Raw genomic sequence first — 22,734 nt, forward strand, 5'->3', positions numbered from 1 at the left:
ATCAGACTGCTGATCACTTGAACAGGACTGACCACCTGCTCTGATTCTCCGCACCTTAGCACACACACATAACTTATTATACTGCTCAGTTTATACACTGCCCCCATACACGTGTAAATATCGGACTATATTATGCTAAAATGTTTATTATATTCTATTGAGCCATTTACTTTATGTTCATATTCTTATCTTTTATTATTTCTTATTGTTGTTGTATTGTCAAGAAGGAACCTGCCAGTGAGCATGTCTTTGGACGACGTATACCATGCGTATCCCGTAATTATGACTAATAAAACTTGAAACTTTTGGGTTTGCTCTAGTCTAACTCCCAATGAGTCGAGAAGGATGTAATCAGCGACTGCAATTCTGTTTTTTTTTTTGGTATGGGCGTTTGTTGATTGTTTATTGATGAAGAAAGCTGCAGTCAGACTTCGACAATGTCGGTAAGTTCTTCCATATAAGTAACATCTATATCTTTGTTACTTCTCAACGGGTTCAATTAGAGACGTTACCTACCCAATTTGTTATTTTTTTGAAGGCAACATAATCGGATAGCTACAGATAAGTGGAAAGCTGTTATGTTAGAATATAGCTAGCTAGCTAATGTTAATTGATATTGACATTAACGTTTCCAAAGACTCACAAGCATTCAAGCTAACATAACAAATACCACACAAGGCTGTAGTCGTTGCCTGCTCGTTAGTACGCTAGAACTTTTTAACCAGTTTCAACATTAGTTAATTAGATGAAGTTGTCCACTGGTATCGGCATTGTGTGCCGAATGTATTTTGTATTCACTACAAGTTAAACTTATGGAATACTAAAGAATTTGTTGCATGCATAATTCTGACAGTGCTTTGATATGTGCGTATAGTGATACTACAACCCTCACTCCGGAAGCATGTTTTGGTACTAAAGTCGGGCACAGATCCTGAACCTGTGTACAATTCCGAAACACAGGACTGTACAGTTGCAACTTTTGTGTGAAGAAATCATCAGCAGACTATGCAACTATTGTGACTCATTTACAGATTCACAATAAAACAGTGGTGAGATATGGAAATACTTTACATAATATGATGATGATGTGTAGGACTGAAACTATTTTACTGCATTTATTTAAAGGGACAATATGGGATTGGTACTAACAATTTGTGGACTGTACAATTATTGATATATAGACATTGATTCTTGAAGACTGTAACTTATAAATGTTTTATTACTTACCTCATCAACTGTCTTAACCCTTGTGTTGTCTTAAGGGTAAAAAAATTACCCGCCACTATGTTCAACAGCAGAGAAAACCCCTAAATTATATTTTTCCAACTGCTCAGTTTATACACTGCCCCCATACACGTGTAAATATCGGACTATATTATACTTTTGCTAAAATGTTTATTATATTCTATTGAGCCATTTATGTAATGACTTTTCCTAGAGTGACCCCAACATTATAAAAAGCAAAACATTGCCTTTGTTCATATTTCCATGAAAGCTGTACACCACCAGAGTACAAAGATTGTCTACGGGTCATCTTTGAGCTGGCAGTTATAAAATAATTTACACACCACAATAACTACAAAGACACACACACACAATGAGAAATTGAGATTGTTTGCTACTGATTGAACTCAGCCAGCAACTCCTGAAGAGGAGGATCACCATGGTTGGCACAGTTAGAAAGAACAAGCCTGAGCTCCCCCTGCACTCCTCGCAACAAGGGGGGGAGAGGCCTTCTCATCAAAGTTTGCCTTCACCCCCACCACCACTTGAGTTTCTTACCTCCCAAAGAGGAACAAGAATGTAGTCCTCCTGAGCACCCTACGCAAAACGGCTGAGATCAATGATCGTGAGAACAGGAAGCCAGCCATCATCCTGGACTACAACCACAATAAAGAAGGCGTGAACAACCTGGACAAGGTGATTGTAACTTACAGCTGCAGGAGGATGACTGCCCGCTGGCCCCTGGTCATCTTCCATAACATCATTGATGTGTCCTCATACAAAGCCTTCGTAATATGGAACAAGATCAAACCTATCTGGATGCCTGATAAGCGAGAACAAGAGGAGGGAGTTCCTGGAGCAGCTGTGAAAGGCACTTGTAACCCCATACATTCAAAGAAGGGAGCACCTCCACCCCACATCAGCCTCTGCAGCGCTTGTGAAGACTGTTTAGGGGGCTGAATCTTGTCCTGATCCACCTGAGGCTGCAGCTGGGGCAGGCAAGAGGAGGAGATGCCAATTCTGCCCCCCAAAGGACTGTGAAACAAATATTATGTGCTGCACATGTAATAAATACATCTGCAAAGTCCATGCACACACACTTGCATACTGTCCTACATATGCAAATTAGTGTTGATTGATTTATACTCCTCACGTTTTTGTTTGGTATCTTATCTTATTTTATTCTTATTTATTGTTGTTGTTTATACACCTTGTGGGTGGGGGCAATGGTTTAAAAAATGGGAGAAGACTAGTAGTTTGTATTTGAGTTCCTCATTGTACAGTATATAAGAACATATCACTATGTTGCCAAAAAGATTCAAGACTGTTATTGTTTCTCTTCAAAAAAATGCATTCAAAACTACTTTCTGCACATTTCTGCATGTAACGATGTACGCTGAGAGTCGGGAAGCAGGTTCAGGGAGTGAATACATTGAATGAATAAATGAACAAAACAAGAAACATAAACAGCGCACCGACATAGAACAGAAACGATGACGACTGGGGAAGAAACCAAAGGGAGTGACATATACAGTGGCTTGCGAAAGGATTCACCCCCCTTGGCATTTTTCCTATTTTGTTGCCTTACAATCTAGAATTAAAATGGATTTTTGGGGTGTTTGTGTCATTTGATTTACATAACATGCCTACCACTTTGAAGATGCAAAATAAAAACAATTGTGAAACAAACAAGAAATAAGACAAGAAAAACAGAACTTGAGCGTGCATAACTATTCAACCCCCAAAGTCAATACTTTGTAGAGCCACCTTTTACAGAAATTACAGCTGCAAGTATCTTGGGGTATGTCTCTATAAGCTTGGCACATCTAGTCACTGGGATTTTTATCCCCATTTTTCAAGGTAAAATTGCTCCAGCTCCTTCAAGTTGGATGGGATCCACTGGTGTACAGCAATATTTAAGTCATTCCACAGATTCTCAATTGGATTGAGGTCTGGGCTTTGACTAGGCCATTCCAAGACATTTCGATGTTTCCCCTTAAACCACTCGAGTGTTGCTTTAGCAGTATGCTTGGGGTCATTGTCCTGCTGGAAGATGAACCTCCATCCCTGTCTCAAATCTCTGGAAGACTGAAACAGGTTTCCCTCAAGAATTTCCCTGTATTTAGCACCATCCAACATTCCTTCAATTCTGACCAGTTTCCCAGTTCCTGCCAATGAAAAACATAGACATAGTGTTTTCCTTGATGGCCAAAAAGCAACATTTTAGTCTCATCTGACCAGAGTACCTTCTTCCATATGTTTGGGGAGTCTTCCCCATACCTCTTGGCGAACACCAAACGTGTTTGCTTATTTTTTTCTTTAAGCAATGGCTTTTTTTCTGGCCACTCTTCCGTAAAGCCCAGCTCTGTGAAATGTACGGCATAAAGTTGTCCTATGGACAGATACTCCAATCTTCGCTGTGGAGCTTTGCAGCTCCTTCAGGGTTATCTTTGGTCTCTTTGTTGGGGCGGCAGGGTAGCCTAGTGGTTAGAGCATTGGACTAGTAGCCAAAAAAAGTTACAAGTTCAAATCCCCCAGCTGACAAGGTACAAATCTGTCGTTCTGCCCCTGAACAGGCAGTTAACCCACTGTTCCTAGGCCGTCACTAGTTAAATAAAGGTAAAATTGGTTGCCTCTCTGATTAATACCCTCCTTGCCTGGCCCGTGAGTTTTGGTGAGCGGCTCCCTCTTGGCAGGTTTGTTGTGCCATATTCTTAAATTTTTTAAATAATAGATTTAATGGTGCTCCGTGAGATGTTCAAAGTTTCTGATATTTTTTTTTACAACCCAACCCTGATCTGTACTTCTCCACAACTTTGTCCCTGACCTGTTTGGATAGCTTCTTGGTCTTCATGGTGCCGCTTGCTTGGTGGTGCCCCTTGCTTAGTGGTGTTGCAGACTCTGGGGCCTTTTAGAACAGGTGTTTTTATACTGAGATCATGTGACACTTAGATTACACCCAGATGGACTTTATTTAACCACTTATGTCACTTCTGAAGGTAATTGGTTGCACCAGATCATATTTAGGGGCAACATAGCAAAGGGGGTGAATACATATGCACACACCACTTTTCAGTTGTTTTTTAAAATCGTTTTTTGAAAAAAGTTATATTTTTCATTTCACTTCACCAATTTGGAATATTTTGTGAATTTCCATTATATGAAATCCAAATAAAAATATATTTAATTTACAGGTTGTAATGCAACAAAATAGGAAAAACACCAAGGTGGATGGATACTTTTGCAAGGCACTGTAAATGTTTTCTTTCCATCCTTCCTCCCTTCCTCCCTACAGGAGATAGATTTAGAGATCAGGAAGGTGATCGAAGATGCGGCCCAGTTTGCGATCTCTGACCTTGAGCCACCATTTGACGAACTGCAACCACATTTTCGCCATCAAACCGCCCATGGAGATCTGGCAGACAACCTTTGGGTCAAACTAAGGTCTGTCAGCTAGACACCTGGCCCAAACTACAGTCCATAAGGTACACAGCCCCTCCGACCCCTGGGTGACAGTCTACTCTTCCTCTCCTCTTCTTTTCCTTCTCATTCCCTTCTCTCATTAGTTCTCTAAACACACATTTACATTACATTTAAGTCATTTAGCAGACGCTCTTATCCAGAGCGACTTACAAATTGGTGCGTTCACCTTATGACATCCAGTGGAGCAGCCACTTTACAATAGTGCATCTAAATATTTTAAGGGGGGGGGGTGAGAAGGATTACTTTATCCTATCCTAGGTATTCCACACAATAGGAGATGAGATCGTTAACCTGTCGGTCAGAGTCTGTAGCAGCATTCCAAACCATTTCATCACCTCTGACCCTGCGATGTCACCACAAGAAGTTGGTTGCACCTTAACTGGGGAGGACGGGCTCGTGTTAATGGCTGAGGTGGAATGGTATCAAATACATCAAACACATAGTTTGATGCCATTCCATATATTTGATATTATATTTGAGATTTGAGATTCTTCGAAGTAGCCACCCTTTGCCTTGATGACAGCTTTGCACACTCTTGGCATTCTCTCAACCAGCTTCACCTGGAATGCTTTTCCAACAGTCTTGAAAGAGTTCCTACATATGCTGAGCACTTGTTGGCTGCTTTTCCTTCACTCTGCGGTCCAACTCATCCCAAACCATCTCAAATGGGTTAAGGTTGGGTGATTGTACAGGCCAGGTCATCTGATGCAGCACCCCATCACTCTCCTTCTGTGTCAAATCGGCCTTACAGAGCCCGGAAGTGTGTTGGGTCATTGTCCTGTTGAAAAACAAATGATAGTCCCACTAAGCTCAAACCAAATGAATGGTGTGTCGCTGCAGAATGGTGTGGTAGCCATGCTGGTTAAGTGTGCCTTGAATTCTAAATAAATCACTGACAGTGTCACCAGCAAAGCACCCCCACGCCATCACACCTCCTCCTCCATGCTTCATGGTGGGAACCACACATGCAGAGATAATCCGTTCACCTACTCTGCGTCTTACAAAGACATGGTGGTTGGAACCAAAATTCTCAAATTTGGACTCATCAGACCGAATTACAGATTTCCACCGGTCTAATGTCTATTGCTCGTGTTTATTGGCCCAAGCAAGTTTTTTATTTTAATTGGTGTCCTTTTTATAGTGGTTTCTTTGCAACAATTCGATCATGAAGGCCTGATTCTCGCAGTCTCCCCTAAACATTTGATGTTGAGATGTTTCTGTCACTGGAAGTCTCTGAAGCATTTATTTGGGCTGCAATTTCTTAGATGCAGTTAACTCTAATGAACTTATCCTCTGTAGCAGAGGTAACTCTCAGCTGAAAAAGTGGCGGTCCTCATGAGAGCCAGCTCTTGATGGTTTTTGTGACTGCACTTGAAGAAACTGTCAAAGTTCTTGAAATCTTCCAGATTGACTGGCTGTCATGTCTTAAAGTAATTATGGACTGTCGGTTCTCTTTACTTATTTGAGCTGTTCTTGCCATAATATGGACTTGGTCTTTTACCAAATAGGGCTATCTTCTATATACCACCCCTACCTTGTCACAACACTTCTGATTGGCTCAAATGCATTAAGAAGGAATGATATTCCACAAAGGAACTTTTGACAAGGCACACCTATTAATTAAAATGCTATCTAGATGACTACCTCATGAAGCTGGTTGAGAGAATGCCAAGAGCTGTCATCAATTTGTAAGTCGCTCTGGATAAGAGCGTCTGCTAAATGACTTAAATGTAAATGTAAATGTAAGGCAAAGGGTGGCTACTTTGAAGAATCTCAAATATAACAATATATTAATTTGTTTAACACTTTTTTTGGTTACTATATGATTCCATGTGTGTTATTTCCTTGTTTTGATATCTTCACTATTATTATACAATGTAGAAAATGGTAAAAATAAAGAAAAACCCTTGAATGAGTAGATGTGTCTAAACTTTTGACTGGTAATGTCTATCATTTGGGGGTGGTCTAAGGCACTGCATCTCAGTGCTAGAGTCATCACTACAGACACCTTGGTTGGCATCCAGGCTGTATCACAACTGGCCGTGATTGGGAGTCCCATAGGGCGGCGCACAAATTGGCCCAGCGTTGTCCGGGTTTGGCCGGTGTAGGCCATCATTGTGAATAAGAGTTTGTTCTTAACTGACTTGCCTAGTAAAATACAGGTTAACTAAAAATTAAAAATAGACCTAATTAAACTGTATCAAGAAATAATCTTATTTGTATGCCTATCAATCAACAAATGTACAATGTTTAAAGCACATTTTTACAAATCTGTCACTGATGACAGCTCCAATAAGCCTCTTATTGTGAATGACATGTAAATGAGAAGCTTGTAGAATTATAACTCTCCGACCACATTTCGGATCAAGTTGGCTTTTAGGCCTACTGACTCAAATTAACAAATTGATTAGTTAATTTTTATTTTTTCACCTTTATTTAACCAGGTAGGCCAGTTGAGAACATGTTCTCATTTACAACTGTGACCTGCCTAAGATAAAGCAAAGCAGTGCGATACCAAACAACAACAAAGAGTTACACATGGAATAAACAAACATACAGTCAATAACACAATAGAAAAACATCGAAATAGGCATTAAATAGGGCCTAGTGGCAATTTTTTTTAAACAATTTAGCAATTAAACACTGGAGTGATGGATGTACAGTGGATGAATGTGCGAGTAGAGATACTGGGGTGCAAAGGGGGAAAAAATATGGGGATGAGGTAGTTGGATGGGCAATTTACAGATGGGCTATGTACAGGTGCAATGGTCTGTAAGCTGCTCTGACAGCTGATGTTTCAATTTAGTGAGGGAGATATGAGTCTCCAGCTTCAGTGATTTTTGCAATTCGTTCCAGTCATTGACAGCAGAGAACTGGAAGGAAAGGCGGCCAAAGAGGAATAGGCTTTGGGGGTGACCAGTGAAATATACCTGCTGGAGCACGTGCTATGGGTGGGTGCTGCTAGGGTGACCAGTGACCTGAGATGAGGCAGGGCTTTACCTAGCAAAGACTTATAGATGACCTGGAACCAGTGGGTTTGGCGACGAATATGAAGCGAGGGCCAGCCAACGAGAGCATACAGGTCACAGTGGTGGGTAGTATATGGGGCTTTGGTGACAAAACGGATGGCACTGTGATAGACTGCATCCAATTTGTTGAGTAGAGTGTTGGAGGATATTTTGTAAATGACATCGCCGAAGTCAAGGATCGGTAGGATAGTCCGTTTTATGAGGGTATGTTTGGCAGCATGAGTGAAGGATGCTTTGATGCGAAATAGGAAGCCGATTTAATTTTGAATGGGAGATGCTTAATGTGAGTCTGGAAGGAGAGTTTACAGTCTAACCAGACACCTAGGTATTTGTAATTGTCCATATATTCTAAGTCAGAACAGTCCAGAGTAGTGATGCTGGACGGGCGGACAGGTGCGAGCAGCGATTGGTTGAAGAGCATGCATTTAGTTTTACTTGCATTTTAAGAGAGGTTGGAGGCCACGGAAGGAGAGTTGAATGGCATTGAGGTACGTCTGGAGGTTAGTTAACACAGTGCCCAAAGAGGGGCCAGAAGTATACAGAATGGTGTCGTCTGCATAGAGGTGGATCAGAGAATCACCAGCAGCAAGAGCAACATCATTGATGTATACAGAGAAAAGAGTCGGCCCGAGAATTGAACCCTGTGGCACCCCCATAGAGGCTGCCAGAGGCCCGGACAACAGGCCCTCCGATTTGACACACTGAACTCTGTCTGAGAAGTAGTTGGTGAACCAGGCGAGGCAGTCATTTGAGAAACCAAGGCTGTTGAGTCTGCCGATAAGAATGTGGTGATTGACAGAGTCGTAAGCCTGGGCCAGGTCGATGAATACTGCTGCACAGTATAGTCTTTTATTGATGGCGGTTATGATATCGTTCAGGACCTTGAGCGTGGCTGATCTGCACCCATGACCAGCACGGAAACCAGATTGCATAGCAGAGAAGGTATCGTGGGATTCGAAATGGTCGGTGATCTGTTTGTTAACTTGTTAATTTTGACTGAAAGACTCGAAAAGATCAGCTTCAGTAAGAGCCAATTTATGCATGATCCGAATATGTGGTCGGAGGTGCCATACTGATGGTGTGATGCACGTGTGGGGCCTCCAGAGGCATGCAGGGGCCATATTGTGCTCCATGCCACATTATTGTACAGTGTGTGTACCTCTCAAAATGTTAAACAATGTGGAGGGCTCTGTATAGCTCCAAATTGACATGATTGGTTGACGTTAGGTGAGGAAGGGAGGTCCTGTATAAACAGACTCACTTCCTTGACAACTTCTTTCACAACTGTTCTGTTTGGCAAAGCACAAGATGTATGAATGTCCTGACTTCTGCAGAGGACATATCACCATAAATGCTGCATGCCAATGCAGATGTTGGATTGACCATTCAGCACCTTTAAAAAGAGTGGAACTTCCCATCACTACTGGATTGGAGTGTGGACCTCAACTTTCAATCACCCACTTGGGTATATACTCATAAAAACCAATGAATAGATGGGACCAGCATGTCAAGAGTGCCTGGTTACACAGGCAGCTGTTGACACGCGAGCAGTTTGGATGAAACGATTGAATAACATCTATGTGTACATGTATTTTGCAATGCTCTCGCGCACGCAATGTAGCCAATTTGGTCAGCATGTTATTACTATATCTGCTCTGTGAGGTACAGATTGCGCTAAAGTTAAACGCTAATTGTAATTAACGTAAATAAAATATCATAACAGTAATGGGAACCTGGGACCTGACAAACCGGACACCTACATCCAACAAGAGTCGGAGGACATAGGGATACACTAGCTAGAACCTTCTCAACGTGAATCTGGTAGGACAAAAAAGCATGTCCAATTGTATTGTTTTCCCCCATGTTGTTCATCAGGTTCTACTGTAGCTGACAGGGTGACATGTTGTGTGGACTAACGACATAAAACCGTGTGTATCACAAAGCATGATCAAAGCTACCCTAATTTTAAGAAGCATTGAGAAATAGTTTAGTAGATTGTTTTGTGAAATTAACCATTGATCTACCATGGATAAGCAGCTAGTAAACTATATAATATTGGAAAATACACTTTTCCCATGGGCTGCCCCCACGGCACCTCACATCCCTATACCAGTTGTAGGTATCCATTCGCAGAAATCTTAGAAAGGCAACAGGAAAAGAGTATTTGCTAATTTTATAATTTTCAAAATGTGATGATGGTGGGAAATGTTGATGCTCTCTGATACAAAACAATTGAGATGATTTGCAAAGATGTAATTATGTTACACAGAGTTATTTTGTTAGTAAAACAGTGTCTGCGCAAATGCGCTTCGGGAATCGTCGCGAGGTGGCGGTAAAGTTTTTTTTCTACAGTAAAAAGACATTTGGATGTCTCCGGTAAGTTCAAAGTTCTCTCAACTCGGAAGTTTCTTCGAGAAGCTACATTTGTTGTGCAGAAAACTACAGTTAATTGACGCTTTGTGGACATATTCTAATTTTAACACACACAAACAACAAAAAATACATATATTTAGCAGCTGGTGAAGCAGGTTGGTGTATTTACATCATTAACTGTCAATGATTTCAGTGGGGGTTTTTTCAGTACAAAAGTGCTGCGGCCGCATTGGTTACCATTAGCCAGCTAACAGTTAGCTGCTATGTTAGCCGGCTAACGTCGTTACCTATGTGAAACCATTCGGTCGTAGCAGCTAGTCGGCAAGCTAGATATATTCTGTTATTAATTGTATTGCTTAGGTACATATCGGATATTTAGATGATGTTAGTTTGCTAGTAAAAATTCACAGTGATGTCCTTTATAGTGACTCGATGAAAGATGTCAAGAAGCAAGATGGCTAAGTTAACGTTACTGATTCATTAGAAAAAATATAGTAGCTAGCTTGTAGATAACAAGACATCCATTCATTGGCAATTTATGCTACATGAATTATAGCTAGCTGACCGGCTGGCCGTCCAACCAGATTTACAGCAATAGTACTGTATGAAAGACAGTACATATACACATTTTTCGACACTGATCCCATTGACTCGCCCGCCCCCCTCTTACACTCTCCCCTCCCTCTGTAGTCAGGTCATGATGACCACCCTCGTCCATGACACCACTGAGGCCGTGTGTCTGTGTCAGGAGTACAACCTGTTCCTGAAACCCATAGCCAAGATGACGGTGAGTGACACATACACCATATGGCTGGAAACACGACATTGAATTCTACATTGGGTAGGAATTCAGAAAAGTTAACTCTCACAACCTCTACAAGCCAGGATGTTGAATAAAATGTAGTAGATTCATATCATCTAAAGCTGAGGAAAAAATATAAAATGCATGCACACTTGCCGAGCTCATGCACGTGATTACATGGTTCTGTGCATGCTTCAGGTGATAGGAATCTGAATGCACTACCAGCGCTTCGAAAAGTTGATGTAATTATACTTTCCTGTGGATATATTGTCTCTCATTCCTACCGCCAAAAGGAACAATCACACAAACAACCAGTAACGTGCACAAAAATATTAATTAATTCAACATTCTGGCTTGTAGAGGTTGTAAGGAAACCTGATTCAGATGCTCATTTTTGACCTGACGTACAATTCAATGTAATTCATGATAGTGTTTCCAGGCAAATACACCTGTACCTGAAGTAATGAGCATCTCCAACGCAATGCATTTGACATCCAGATGAGCATGTATTACAGTAAAATGTATTCTATGATTTCTCTTCCAGTTGAGTGTGGCACTGCCCCAGCTGAAGTTGCCTGGGAAGAGCATCTCTAACTGGGAGGTGATGGAGAGGGTGAAGGCCATGGTGGCTCCTGAACAGTTCTCTGCCCTCAGGTTGTCATGTGCACTGTCCATAGGAACATATTCATACTGTTATAGCCATAAGGTCATGTGGTTTTTTTTTATAGCTGAGTTACAAGCAAGCTAATAACTACAATAACAGTAAAACCATGACAATACTGATTGCCTGGTATCAGTATTTTCTGGTATGGATAGATGTATTGAATGAAGCTGTAATCATCAAGCAATATGTCTCACCGCTGTCTCCCCAGGATCTCTAAGAGCACCATGGACTTTATCCGCTTCGAGGGTGAGGTGGAGAACAGAGGGGTGGTGAAGATCCTACTGGCCAAACTGGATGGCAAGAGCATCAAACTCAGCGGCTTCACTGACATACTCAAGGTAACGGAACTGTTATGTAGGGGTCAAAATGTGTCAGGTAAGGTGTTAACAAAAAATCTGTATTTTTGGTGATAGAGTACCTTCCCCAAGTTCTTGTAAAACATTTTTTTAAATTGTCCTAATCAACCGGACTGGTAAATTAACGGGGAATAATACATCATGTAGCTATAACTGATGATCATTTTTCCCTGGTCTGTGGGGTGTCCAGGTGCGTGCAGTGGAGAATAAGATGGACTTCCCGACACGTTATGACTGGGACTCGTTCTTCCGTGACGCCAAGGACATGAACGATACGGTTCCGGGGGAGAGGCCAGACACCATCCGCCTGGAGGGCCTGCCCTGCCGCTGGTTTACCCTGCCTGACGGTCCCCCTGATCGGCCCTCCGAGATGGCCCTGCAGACCATCTTCCAGGTAGGAAAGAACTCATTGTATACACTACCAGACAAAAGTTTGACACACCTACTCATTTAAGGGGTTTTAATTATTTTTTAAACTATTTTCTACAATGTAGAATAATAGTGAAGACATCACAACTATGAAATAACACATATGGAATCATCATATTTTATATTTTAGATTCTTCAAAGTAGCCACCCTTTGCCTTGATGACAGATTTGCACACTCTTTGCATTCTCTCACCCAGCTTCATGAGGTAGTCACTTGGAATGCATTTCAATTAACAGGTGTGCCTTGTTAAAAGTTAATTGGTGGAATTTATTTCCTTAATGCGTTTGAGCCAATCAGTTGTGTTGTGACGAGGTAGGGGTGGTATACAGAAAATAGCCCTATGTAGTAAAAGTCCAATCCCATTTTATTGCAAGAACAGATCAAATAAGTCCATTACTGTAAGACATGAAGGTCAGTCAATCTGGAAAATTTCAAGAACTTTGAAAGTTTCTTCAAGTGCAGTCACAAAAACAATCAAGCCCTATGATGAAACTGGCTGTCATGAGGATCGCCACTGGAAAGGAAGACCCGGAGTTACCTCTGCTGCAGAGGATAAGTTCATTAGAGTTAACTGCAGCTCAGAAATTGCAGCCTAAATAAATGCTTCATTGTGCTCAAGTAACAGATACATCTCAACATCAACTGTTCGAGTTGCTGCAAAGAACACACTACTGAAGGACACCAATAAGAAGAGACTTGCTTGGGGCAAGAAACAACACCAATGGACATTAGACCGGTGGAAATCTGTACTTTACTCTGATGAGTCTAAATTTGAGATTTTTGGTTCCAAACGCCATGTCTTTCAGGGATGCAAACTAGTCACCTTTCGGTGAAATTTGGCCTTTTGAATCCAAAATAGGTGATCTACGTGATTCGTGTAGATCCGATGAGAAGTTTTTTTGTGGGAGGGGAGGGGAGCAATACTTGGTGTATCCAAGGCTCATCCAATTGTTTACCTACTAAAATGCAGCACAGCACGTGACTGAAGAAAGAAGAGACAACCAATTTACTAGTTACAGCATCAGTGCTCTGGAAAGACAGCTTGGCAGTTACAGCAGCGCATCCCCTGAACGATAACGAAGAGGTGACGTCAGGCTAATTTTTTTTAATGCATGTTTAAGTGCAACAAAAAACCTGTCACCTTTTTGGGCCCTCACCAGTTTGCATCCCTGGTCTTTTGTGAGACGCAGAGTAGGTGAATGGGTGATCTCCGCATGTGTGGTTCCCACGTGAAGCATGGAGGAGGAGGTGTGATTGTGTGGTGGTGCTTTGCTGTTGACACTGATTTTTATTTTCAAGGCACACTTAACCAGCATGGCTACCACAGCATTCTGCAGTGATATGCCATCTCATCTGGTTTGCGCTTAGTGGGACTATCATTTGTTTTTCAACAGGACAATTACCCAACAACCCCCAGGTTGTGTATGGGCTATTTGACCAAGAAGGAGAGTGATGGAGTGCTGCATCAGATGACCTGTCTTCCACAATCACATGATCTCAACTCAATTGAGATGGTTTGGGATGAGTTGGACTGCAGAGTGAGGGAAAAGCGGCCAAGAAGTGCTCAGCATATGTGGGAACTCCTTCAAGACTTGAAAAGCATTGAGAGAGCTGGTTGAGAGAATGCCAAGAGTGTGGAAATCTGTAGTCAAGGCAACGGGTGGCTACTTTGTTTAACACTTTTTAGGTTATTACATGATTCCATATGTGTTATTTCATAGTTTTGATGTCTTCACTATTATTCTACAATGTAGAAAATAGAAAAATAAAGAAAAATCCTTGAATGAGTAGTTGTGTCCAAACTTTTGACCGGTACTGTACCTAACAATCAATCACTCAATCCGTCATTGATCAATCAATTACCCTAATACACACATCCTAATTCGGGCCGGGACGATACCAGTATCGCAATGTTTTTCCCATGGCTAAAATTAAAACACAAGCAGACTTAACTTGTGGTCCTTTAAAAACCTGCTGTATGTAAAATATTGTGTTCTATAGCTTGGTATATAAATAAATGTGACTCTGGATGACAACATGTTTGTTTCTAACATAAGAAGTGAAATCCACTTTGTTTTGTTTCCTTGCCACGATACTAATGAGTATCACAATACTTGTATTGTCCCAGCCCTACACTTAACCTTATCACTCCTCCCAGGGCTTTGGTCAGGTGCGTCATGTAGACATCCCCATGTTGGACCCGTACAGAGAGGAGACTCTTGATAAGAACTTCAACACCTTCACATTTGGCGGCCATCTTAACTTTGAGGCGTACGTCCAGTACCAGGAGTACGATGGCTTCGCCAAGGCCATGGACACACTGAGAGGCATGAAGCTCATGTACAAAGGAGAGGATGGCAAGGCTGTGGCCTGCAACATCAAGGTACTGAACTACACACACTATCCACACTACAGACACACACACACACATATATATATATATATATATTACTAAGAGGGATGAACCACATATAGAAGGGAGAGGAGGGTATCCACACTGTTAGATTTGGGTGAGGGTTGAGGGGATTGTCCTGCTGTGTTAGCACTAGAACCGCCCCCCCAAAAAAAAGAATGCAACGACCCTCCCTGACTTTTCCTTAAAGTTTGTATTTTACATTGCTCATTGGTCAGAATTTTAAAATCACAAACAAAGTGTTTCAAGCCTTTTTTCTCTGTTTTCTTCACACCTATTCCCTTTTTAACCAGCTAATACAATGCGCTGTAGGATGTTGGTACCCAGCCAGGGGCTAATGTGTCTCTCGCTCCTTACTGAATGACAAATGAATGCATGGCCAATAATTGTGCACATTATTTCCCAATTTAATTTTAATTAGGTCTAACTGAATTAAGGAGGGTGAAGAGGTTGATTCAATTAAAACATATAATAGTATAAGGATTATTGTTTGAGCCTATTTACCAACGTCGGCGCTCATTTTTATAGCTAATCATTTGACCACACCCCTTGCAGGTTGATATCATTGTCTTTTACTTTACTTTGAAATAATAATCTGTTACAGGACTGTTTTATTTACAATAACTATTACTAATACAATGTATTGTAAGGGAAGTGAAACCATGCTATGTGTTGCAGTAGGCCTTTAGAATAATGCTAAACATATCCTTGACTCAATCCGAGTTATGAGCGAGGGGATACAAACGATGTCAGTCAGCCTGCGCAGCCGGCCCATTTGAAACTATACCCAAACTACACGTAAACTATACTCAAACTACACATAAACTATACCCAAACTACACGTAAACTATACCCAAACTAATTTCACACATAATAAGAGTTAGCCTAAAGACAAGATTAAATTGACAATAGTTTGATAAGTGACAATATTATCAGTTGTCAAATTGTACATGAGATGGGTGTCTTCGATTTCTCTATATTATCAGTTTCTGTAACATTTACACTACCGGTCAAAAGTTTTACAACACCTACTCATTCAAAGGTTTTTCATTATTTCTACTATTTTCTACATTGTAGAATAATAGTGAAGACATCAAAACTATGAAAAAACACATGGAATCATGTAGTAACTAGGGATGCACAATATATCGGTGAACATATCGGAATCGGACGATATTAGCTAACTTCTGTATCGGCCCGATGTCTAGTTTAACGCCGAAGTGAACCCAATGTCAAAGCTACCGTGCATACCTATATAACGTAGGTACATGACGTAATGACGCCACAAACAATGTTGCGCTACACTTGCAACACAGCATTCTTAACTCAGCCCACAATGTCTGCTGTGTGGATTGAGCATTCAACAAGTCGAGCAGTCATTTGGAAGAGTAAGACCGCTGCGTCAATGTGTGTGTGTTAACTATTTAACTGTACTAGAATGCTTAAAAGGCCTCTAAACATTTTGAATATCGGTTATCGGTATTGTTTTTTTTTCAGCAAGGAAAATATTGGATATCGGTATTGGCCAAAAATGTGTAAAACAAATCAAAATATTTTATATTTGAGATTCTTCAACTTGCCACCATTTGCCTTGATGACAGTTTTGCACACTCTTGGCATTCTTTCAACCAGCTTCATGAGGTAGTCACTTGGAATGTATTTAATTTAACAGGTGTGCCTTGTTAATTTGTGGAATTTATTTCCTTAATGCTTTTGAGCCAGTCAGTTGTTGTGACAAGGTAGGGGTGGTATACAGAAGATTTGGTAAAATACACTTTTTTTCCTATTGTGTTATTGACTGATTGTTTATTCCATGTGTAACTCTGTGTTGTTGTTTGTGTCGCACTGCTTTGCTTTATCTTGGCCAGGTTGCAGTTGTAAATAATAACTTATTATTAACTAGCCTACCTGGTTAAATAAAGGTGAAATGGCAAGAACAGCTCAAATAAGCAAAGAGAAACAGTCCATCATTACTTTAAGGTCAGTCAATACAGAACATTTCAAGAACTTCGTTTCTTCAAGTGCCGTTGCAAAAACCATCAAGCGCTACGATGAGACTGGCTCTCATGAGGACCACCACAGGAAAGGAAGACCCAGAGTAACCCCTGCTCTAGAGGATAAGTTCATTACAGAGTTCAAGTAACACATCTCAACATCAACTGTTCAGCGCAGACTGCGTGAATCTGGCCTTCATTGTCGAATTGCTGCAAAGAAACACCAAGGACACCAATAATAAGAAGAGACATAATTGGGCCAAGAAACACAAGCAATGGACATTAGACCAGTGGAAATCTGTCCTTTGGTCTGGAGTCCAAATTTGAGATTTTTGGTTCCAACGGCCGTGGCTTTTTAAGACGCGGGGTTGGTGAACGGATGCTCTCCGCATGTGAATTTCCCACCGTAAAGCATGGAGGAGGTGTTATGGTGTGGGGTTGCTTTGCTGGTGACACTGTCTGTGATTTATTTAGAATTCAAGGCACACTTAACCAGCACGGCTTACATAGTATTCAGCAGCGACACACCATCCCATCTGGTTTGCGCTTAGTGGGACTATCATTTGTTTTTCAACACGACATTGACCCAACACACCTCCAGGCTGTTTAAGGGCTATTTGACCAAGGAGAGTGATGGGGTGCTGCATCAGATGATCTGGCCCCCACAATCCCCCAACTTCAACCAAATTGAGATGGTTTGGGATGAGTTGGACTGCAGAGTGAAGGAAAAACAGCCAACAAATGCTCAGCATATGTGGCAACTCCTTCAAGACTTGGAAAAGCATTCCAGGTGAAGCTGGTTGAGAGAATGCCAAGAGTGTGCAAAGCTTCCATCAAGGCAAAGAGTGGCTATTTGAAGAATCTTAAATATAAAATATATTTAGATTTGTTTAATACTTTTTTGGTTACTACATGATTCCAGATGTGTTATCTCATAGTTTATGTCTTCACTATTATTCTACAATGTAGAAAATAGTAAAAATAAACACCCTTGAATGAGTATGTGTTCTCAAACTTTTGACCTGTAATGTACCTTTGTCAAATAACTCAAAATTCAAGTGGTACAGCTCTTTCTAAATATCACTTTTTCCAAGAATATCCACTCTGCCCATGCATTCAGCACATGACTACTCGCACGCTGTCCATGCGTTCAGCGCATGACTACTCGCACGCTGTCCATGCGTTCAGCGCATGACTACTCGCACGCTGTCCATGCGTTCAGCGCATGACTACTCGCACGCTGTCCATGCGTTCAGTGCATGACTACTCGCATAGCAGCATTGCTCAGGCTACTAAGAAAAGACTAGTAACATAATACAAAAAAAGACTAGTAACATAATACACTTATGCTATTCTGTTTTTTTAAATACATTTTCTTATTTTCACAATCTTTCTTTAGACCTGCCAAAATGAAATTATAGTGGATTTCTTTGATGGATTTAACTCTTGAACTTGTGGTTTTTAGGTATTAGCCTAGAGTAACAAACTAATTAAAATGCTATTAGGTTATTTTTTTAATTTTTAGTATACTATACTAAGACCTCCATAAACACAACCAAATTCTTCTTCTTCTGATAGCATATATGAAATGTATTTATTAGACTGTTAGAATGTTGATGTACCATAGGCTGGAAGGGGGGGTCCATCGAGGCCAAGTGTATGCTAATAGATGTTAGTCGGTAGAGAAGGGCTTGTGTAGGACAGCAGATTTAAGGTCTTTTGGTGAAGTGAAAGTCAGGTCCATTATAATTCCAAGGATCACTGGACCAAACCGGGAGGCCTGGTCCCTAATCCAGAACTAAACTGTTCTTCCTTAATGAAGAGAGAGATGGAGGGGCAGTTGGAGAAATTAGGAGAGAGAGCTGTCTAAACCACGTGGGTCACAGCTTCTCAGCCCAAAATAAGAGCAAGAGGGGATGAGGAGAGAAGGTGGAAGGAGGAGAGTGGCAGGGGGGTAGCACGTCCTGTCTGTCAGGTGACCTTTGACACGAATAAACACCCACGTGTCACTAGTGGACCCTGCAGGCCTACTCCAACTCACTCAGCTAACTATCTGCCTGTCTGTCTGTCAGGTGACCTTTGACACCAGTAAACACCTGAGTGACGTGGCTCTGAAGAGACGGCAGCAGGAACGACTGAGAATACTGGAGTTGGAGAGACAAAGGGAGGAGCTGAAACGCAAGGAGAAGGAGGAAGAGGAGAGACAAAAGGAGGAGGAGAGGTGTGCAGAGAAAAGAGATGAGGTCATATGCCTGGCCTGAAAACATTGTCCCCTGTCTTTGCCGCTTTAGTGGTCTGTAGTTCTGAGGGGACTGGATAGGTGTAAGGAACATGGTGATTGCTCCACCTCGCCTTCCAATGAGTGTAAGCGTCCACTACATTGCTGTCACCCATCCAGTCCTTCAGATCTGCTAACCAAAGGTGGTAGGAACTAAGCTACTAGGGCCTGTATTGGTACAGTAGCAGAGCTATGTATTAGACTAGTGAATGAACCATGCTTCTGCTGTGGTTGTAGGAAACAGAAGGAGGCGGAGGAGGAGGAAAAGGAACGGAGGAGGGAGGAGAGGATACGGAAACGAGAGCAAAAGCTGAGGGACCGGGAGGAGAGGAGGAACCTAAAGAAGGTGAAGAGGAGACAGGAGGAAGAGCAGAAGAAGTTGCAGATGAAGATTGCGACAGAGGAGAGAAGGCTGTTGTTGGCTCAGAGGAACCTGGAGTCTATACGCCTTATCGCTGAACTACTGGGCAGGACCAAGGTACACACAGACACACACACACTTTTTGCGTGGTGTAATTTAATTCACCAGTACTTACACCCATACCAATGCAAATTTAATACAGACACATGCTGATAGGACCTACATTACAATCGGTGTCTTTCTCCTTCTCTCCCTTCCCTAGGCTCTGAAACAGCAACAGCAGGAGAAGGAGAGAGTGGAAAAAGAGGAGCGAGAGAAAGAGGAGTTAGCCAGGCAGAAGGAGGAGTTAGCCCGGCTGGAGCAGCTTGAGGCCTGCAGGCGGGAGCAGGAGGCGGAGTTGAGACGTGTGGAGTTAGAGAAAGGGCGTACCTTGGATCTGCAGCGCAGAGAGAGGGAGCTGAGGGAGAGACTGGTTGGTAACCTGCTGAAGAAGGCTGGAGGAGAGGGAGAAAACCAGACCTCCACCCAACCCTCAGCCCTGACCATGCACAAGGGAGACAGCTCTGACCTGAGTAAGACAGGAAGGGCCCTGGGGGTGAACGGGGTGAGACCGAGGGGAGAGGAGAGACCCAGGGCTATGGTACGATCACACGTCACTGAGAAACAGATAGGAGAGAGGGAGGAGAGGCGAGGAGGCATAGAGGAGAGGAGAGGTAATGAATGGAGAAGCAGAGAGGCGAGGGAGAAACCTAGAGAAAGGGAGAGGAGTCGGTCCCATAGCCAGTGTAGGAGGAGGTACAGCCGGAGACGAAGAAGCTCTAGCAGAAAGAGGAGTGATAGTCAGAGGAGGAGGAGAAGTCATAGTTCTAAGAGGAGAAGCGATAGCAGACGGAGGAGAAGTCCCATTTCTAAGATGAGAAGCGATAGCAGACGGAGGAGTGGTAGTCGTAGCCACAGGAGAGACAGTCACCATGGACGGGGCTGCAGCAGCAGGAGCACCAGCCATGATTGGAGCAGAAGCTCTAGTGAGAGGAGCCACAGCAAAGGCAGGAGGGGCCGTAGACATAAAGACAGCAGGAGCAGATCTAGTAGCAGCAGCTCTAGGAGTAGAGAGAGGAGCAGGGAGAAGGACAGGAGTACAGAGAGGAGTAGAGACTCCAGGAAGCGTAGTAGGAGTCATTCTCGTTCTAGACGACACTAAACGCAGCCAGAGGAGACAGAAGAGGACCCTATGCCTGGGTCTAGTTTAAGTGATGCATGGTCAGGTGTTCTAGTATGCTACTTTCTCTGGGCCATATCAGCTTCTTACACACACACACGTCTTTCTCTCTCGCGCTCTCTCTTTCCCCCAATGCTCTTTGTTCATCTCTAGTTGGTTTATTTACTGAATTTAAAAAATGCTATACTGCTATTATGTTCTGTTTGACACATGTACTGTAGATTGATCACGTGGTGAGTGTGTCTCCTGTGTAGAAAGACATAGAAGAGGGATACAGAAAAAATACTTGATCTTTTTCGGGTCACAGTGAATGGCCTGGTTTGTGTTTCAGAAGAACAGCTTTAATTGGATTCTGGGAATTGTAGTTAAGTATTAATGCTTCAGCAGGATGCAGGGATCTGTAGTACTATGGGAAAATGTCAATCTAGTACAGTAAATAGGCAGCTGTAGTTTAAGTCAAGCTTTTTACCCTAGGATAAAGTAGGGGGGTGTTAAACAACTGACCGACGTTGGTTCAATTACTTGAATTCTATTTAGTTTCTGCCGTTTTTCTAGAGAGAAATCGAATCACTCACGAGAGAAATCAAAGCCAAAGATTTACAGGCTAAAGATGACCAGATGTCATGTTTCTGAGTTCCACGTTTGACCACCAGACGAGACTGTAGTTTTAGTTCTAACCTGGTTAAATGATGTTACTATGGCTTCTCCTCCCTCGGAACTAGAAGCACAAGCATTTCGCTACACTCGCAATAACATCTGCTAACCATGTGTATGTGACCAATAGAATTTGATTTGATAATGTCACTATAACATAAAGTGGTTCATAAATGTAAAGTGTGTGATTTAAAGTTCAGTGTCAGCCCTGTTCTGGTGACTCGGTGTTTAACAGCACCCACCCCAGACGGAAGCCTAGTTTCACCATGTTCATTATTTTAATGGTGTCCCTGCTGAAGTTCTGTGGATAAGAACATTTTAAGTTGCCTTATTGATGAAAGTATGTAAAACAGAGCAGAGTGGTGTCAGTGGGTAATGTTGTATATAGGTTGTATAAAGGTCAGTGTGTCAGGAGGCTCATCAGTCTGTACTGTATATTCTCATGTTTCTCTGCTCTGATGGGCGGCAGCATGTCTTCAACGCACTTGTCATTTTATTTGTTGTAATAAAGAAACTACAAAAAAGTAGTGATTTATTTCAGATGTATATTCTGTCTGAATGCGTGGGTAGCCTACTAACCTAATACCTACTAGGGATGGACATCAAAGCTCGATCTTTAACCAGAGATGAAAAAATAGATATTCTACATTGTTTAAACTATTTGGTGGAATGTGCTTTGTGGCTGCCCGAACGGGCAAGTTAAATATTGTCTTGGAGACGATGTTAATTTGCTTTGACTCTAGTGTTGTATTTGTGCATTTGCAGGGCAAAACCAAAAATAAACAAAGCCAAGCATCACAGTTCTCTCCAAAGTCCCTTTCCCCTCAGTCTCATTCACTCAGTTGTATTCTGTCAACACACAAGCTCCCTGTTAGGCCTACATAAATAAATGCCTATAAAAAGTACATTCCTTGCCAAATGAGAGCTTTATCACATTCTAAATGAACTGGGTGATTGAAGTAGGAAAATGTGTTCCAATAATAATTGCATCCTGTCTATTTTCCGTTTAGGCTACTTTGTAAACTGCTAGTGCCATTTAGAATTGGTTTGCCAGGGATGGTGTCACTTTTTCCCCATCCCTAGCAAACACAGCTGATGAAAGTAATTGCGTTCTAAACTTAAGATTATGCGTGTAACAAAGTAGTACATGTCTGATCAAATGACAAAACATTACACATTAGCTGATTATTGGAGTTAGCTGGGGCAAAAGTGTGATGCTAATCAGGCACCTGAGGACTGGAGTTGCCCATCCCTGGCCTAGGCTCCTCAAATTCAACTCGGGACTTCCAAGCCAGTGCCACTGTGTTTTTCATTGTTCCCCTCTAATCAGGCACTGATTTAGATCTGGGACACCAGGTGGGAGTAATTAATTATCAGGTAGAACAGAACAAGAAAGCTCCGGATCTCGTAGGCTAAGAGTTGAATACCTAAGCTATAACACCCCCCTAAACATA

At 42.0% G+C, this 22,734-nt stretch overlaps 1 protein-coding gene across 2 annotated transcripts; it reads left to right on the forward strand.

Annotated features, from left to right (window-relative positions):
- The first annotated feature begins 393 nt into the window (after positions 1 to 393).
- LOC124046510 (A-kinase anchor protein 17A-like) lies at positions 394 to 22,034 on the forward strand. Of its 2 annotated transcripts, none has more exons than XM_046366953.1 (9): positions 394 to 443; positions 10,800 to 10,896; positions 11,456 to 11,565; positions 11,784 to 11,913; positions 12,122 to 12,325; positions 14,520 to 14,744; positions 18,841 to 18,989; positions 19,284 to 19,524; positions 19,670 to 22,034. In XM_046366953.1, the coding sequence occupies exons 1-9, from the start codon at positions 409 to 411 to the stop codon at positions 20,606 to 20,608; spliced, it is 2,130 nt and encodes a 709-aa protein (XP_046222909.1). In that variant the 5' UTR covers positions 394 to 408; the 3' UTR covers positions 20,609 to 22,034. The 2 variants fall into 2 exon arrangements, with proteins under 2 accessions (XP_046222909.1, XP_046222916.1); XM_046366960.1 differs by lacking the exon at positions 394 to 443 and adding an exon at positions 10,129 to 10,264 and having other exon boundaries at positions 19,670 to 22,031.
- The last annotated feature ends 700 nt before the right edge of the window (positions 22,035 to 22,734 follow it).

Source organism: Oncorhynchus gorbuscha, linkage group LG01 (genome assembly GCF_021184085.1).
Source record: "Oncorhynchus gorbuscha isolate QuinsamMale2020 ecotype Even-year linkage group LG01, OgorEven_v1.0, whole genome shotgun sequence".
Classification (NCBI taxonomy): domain Eukaryota; kingdom Metazoa; phylum Chordata; class Actinopteri; order Salmoniformes; family Salmonidae; genus Oncorhynchus; species Oncorhynchus gorbuscha.

Coding starts and splice junctions, on each gene's coding strand:
- LOC124046510 (XM_046366953.1), top strand. CDS start 409: ATGAAGAAAGCTGCAGTCAGACTTCGACAATGTCG. Junction 14,745..18,840: donor CTGTGGCCTGCAACATCAAG/GTACTGAACTAC, acceptor TCTGTCTGTCAG/GTGACCTTTGACACCAGTAA. Junction 19,525..19,669: donor AACTACTGGGCAGGACCAAG/GTACACACAGAC, acceptor TCCCTTCCCTAG/GCTCTGAAACAGCAACAGCA.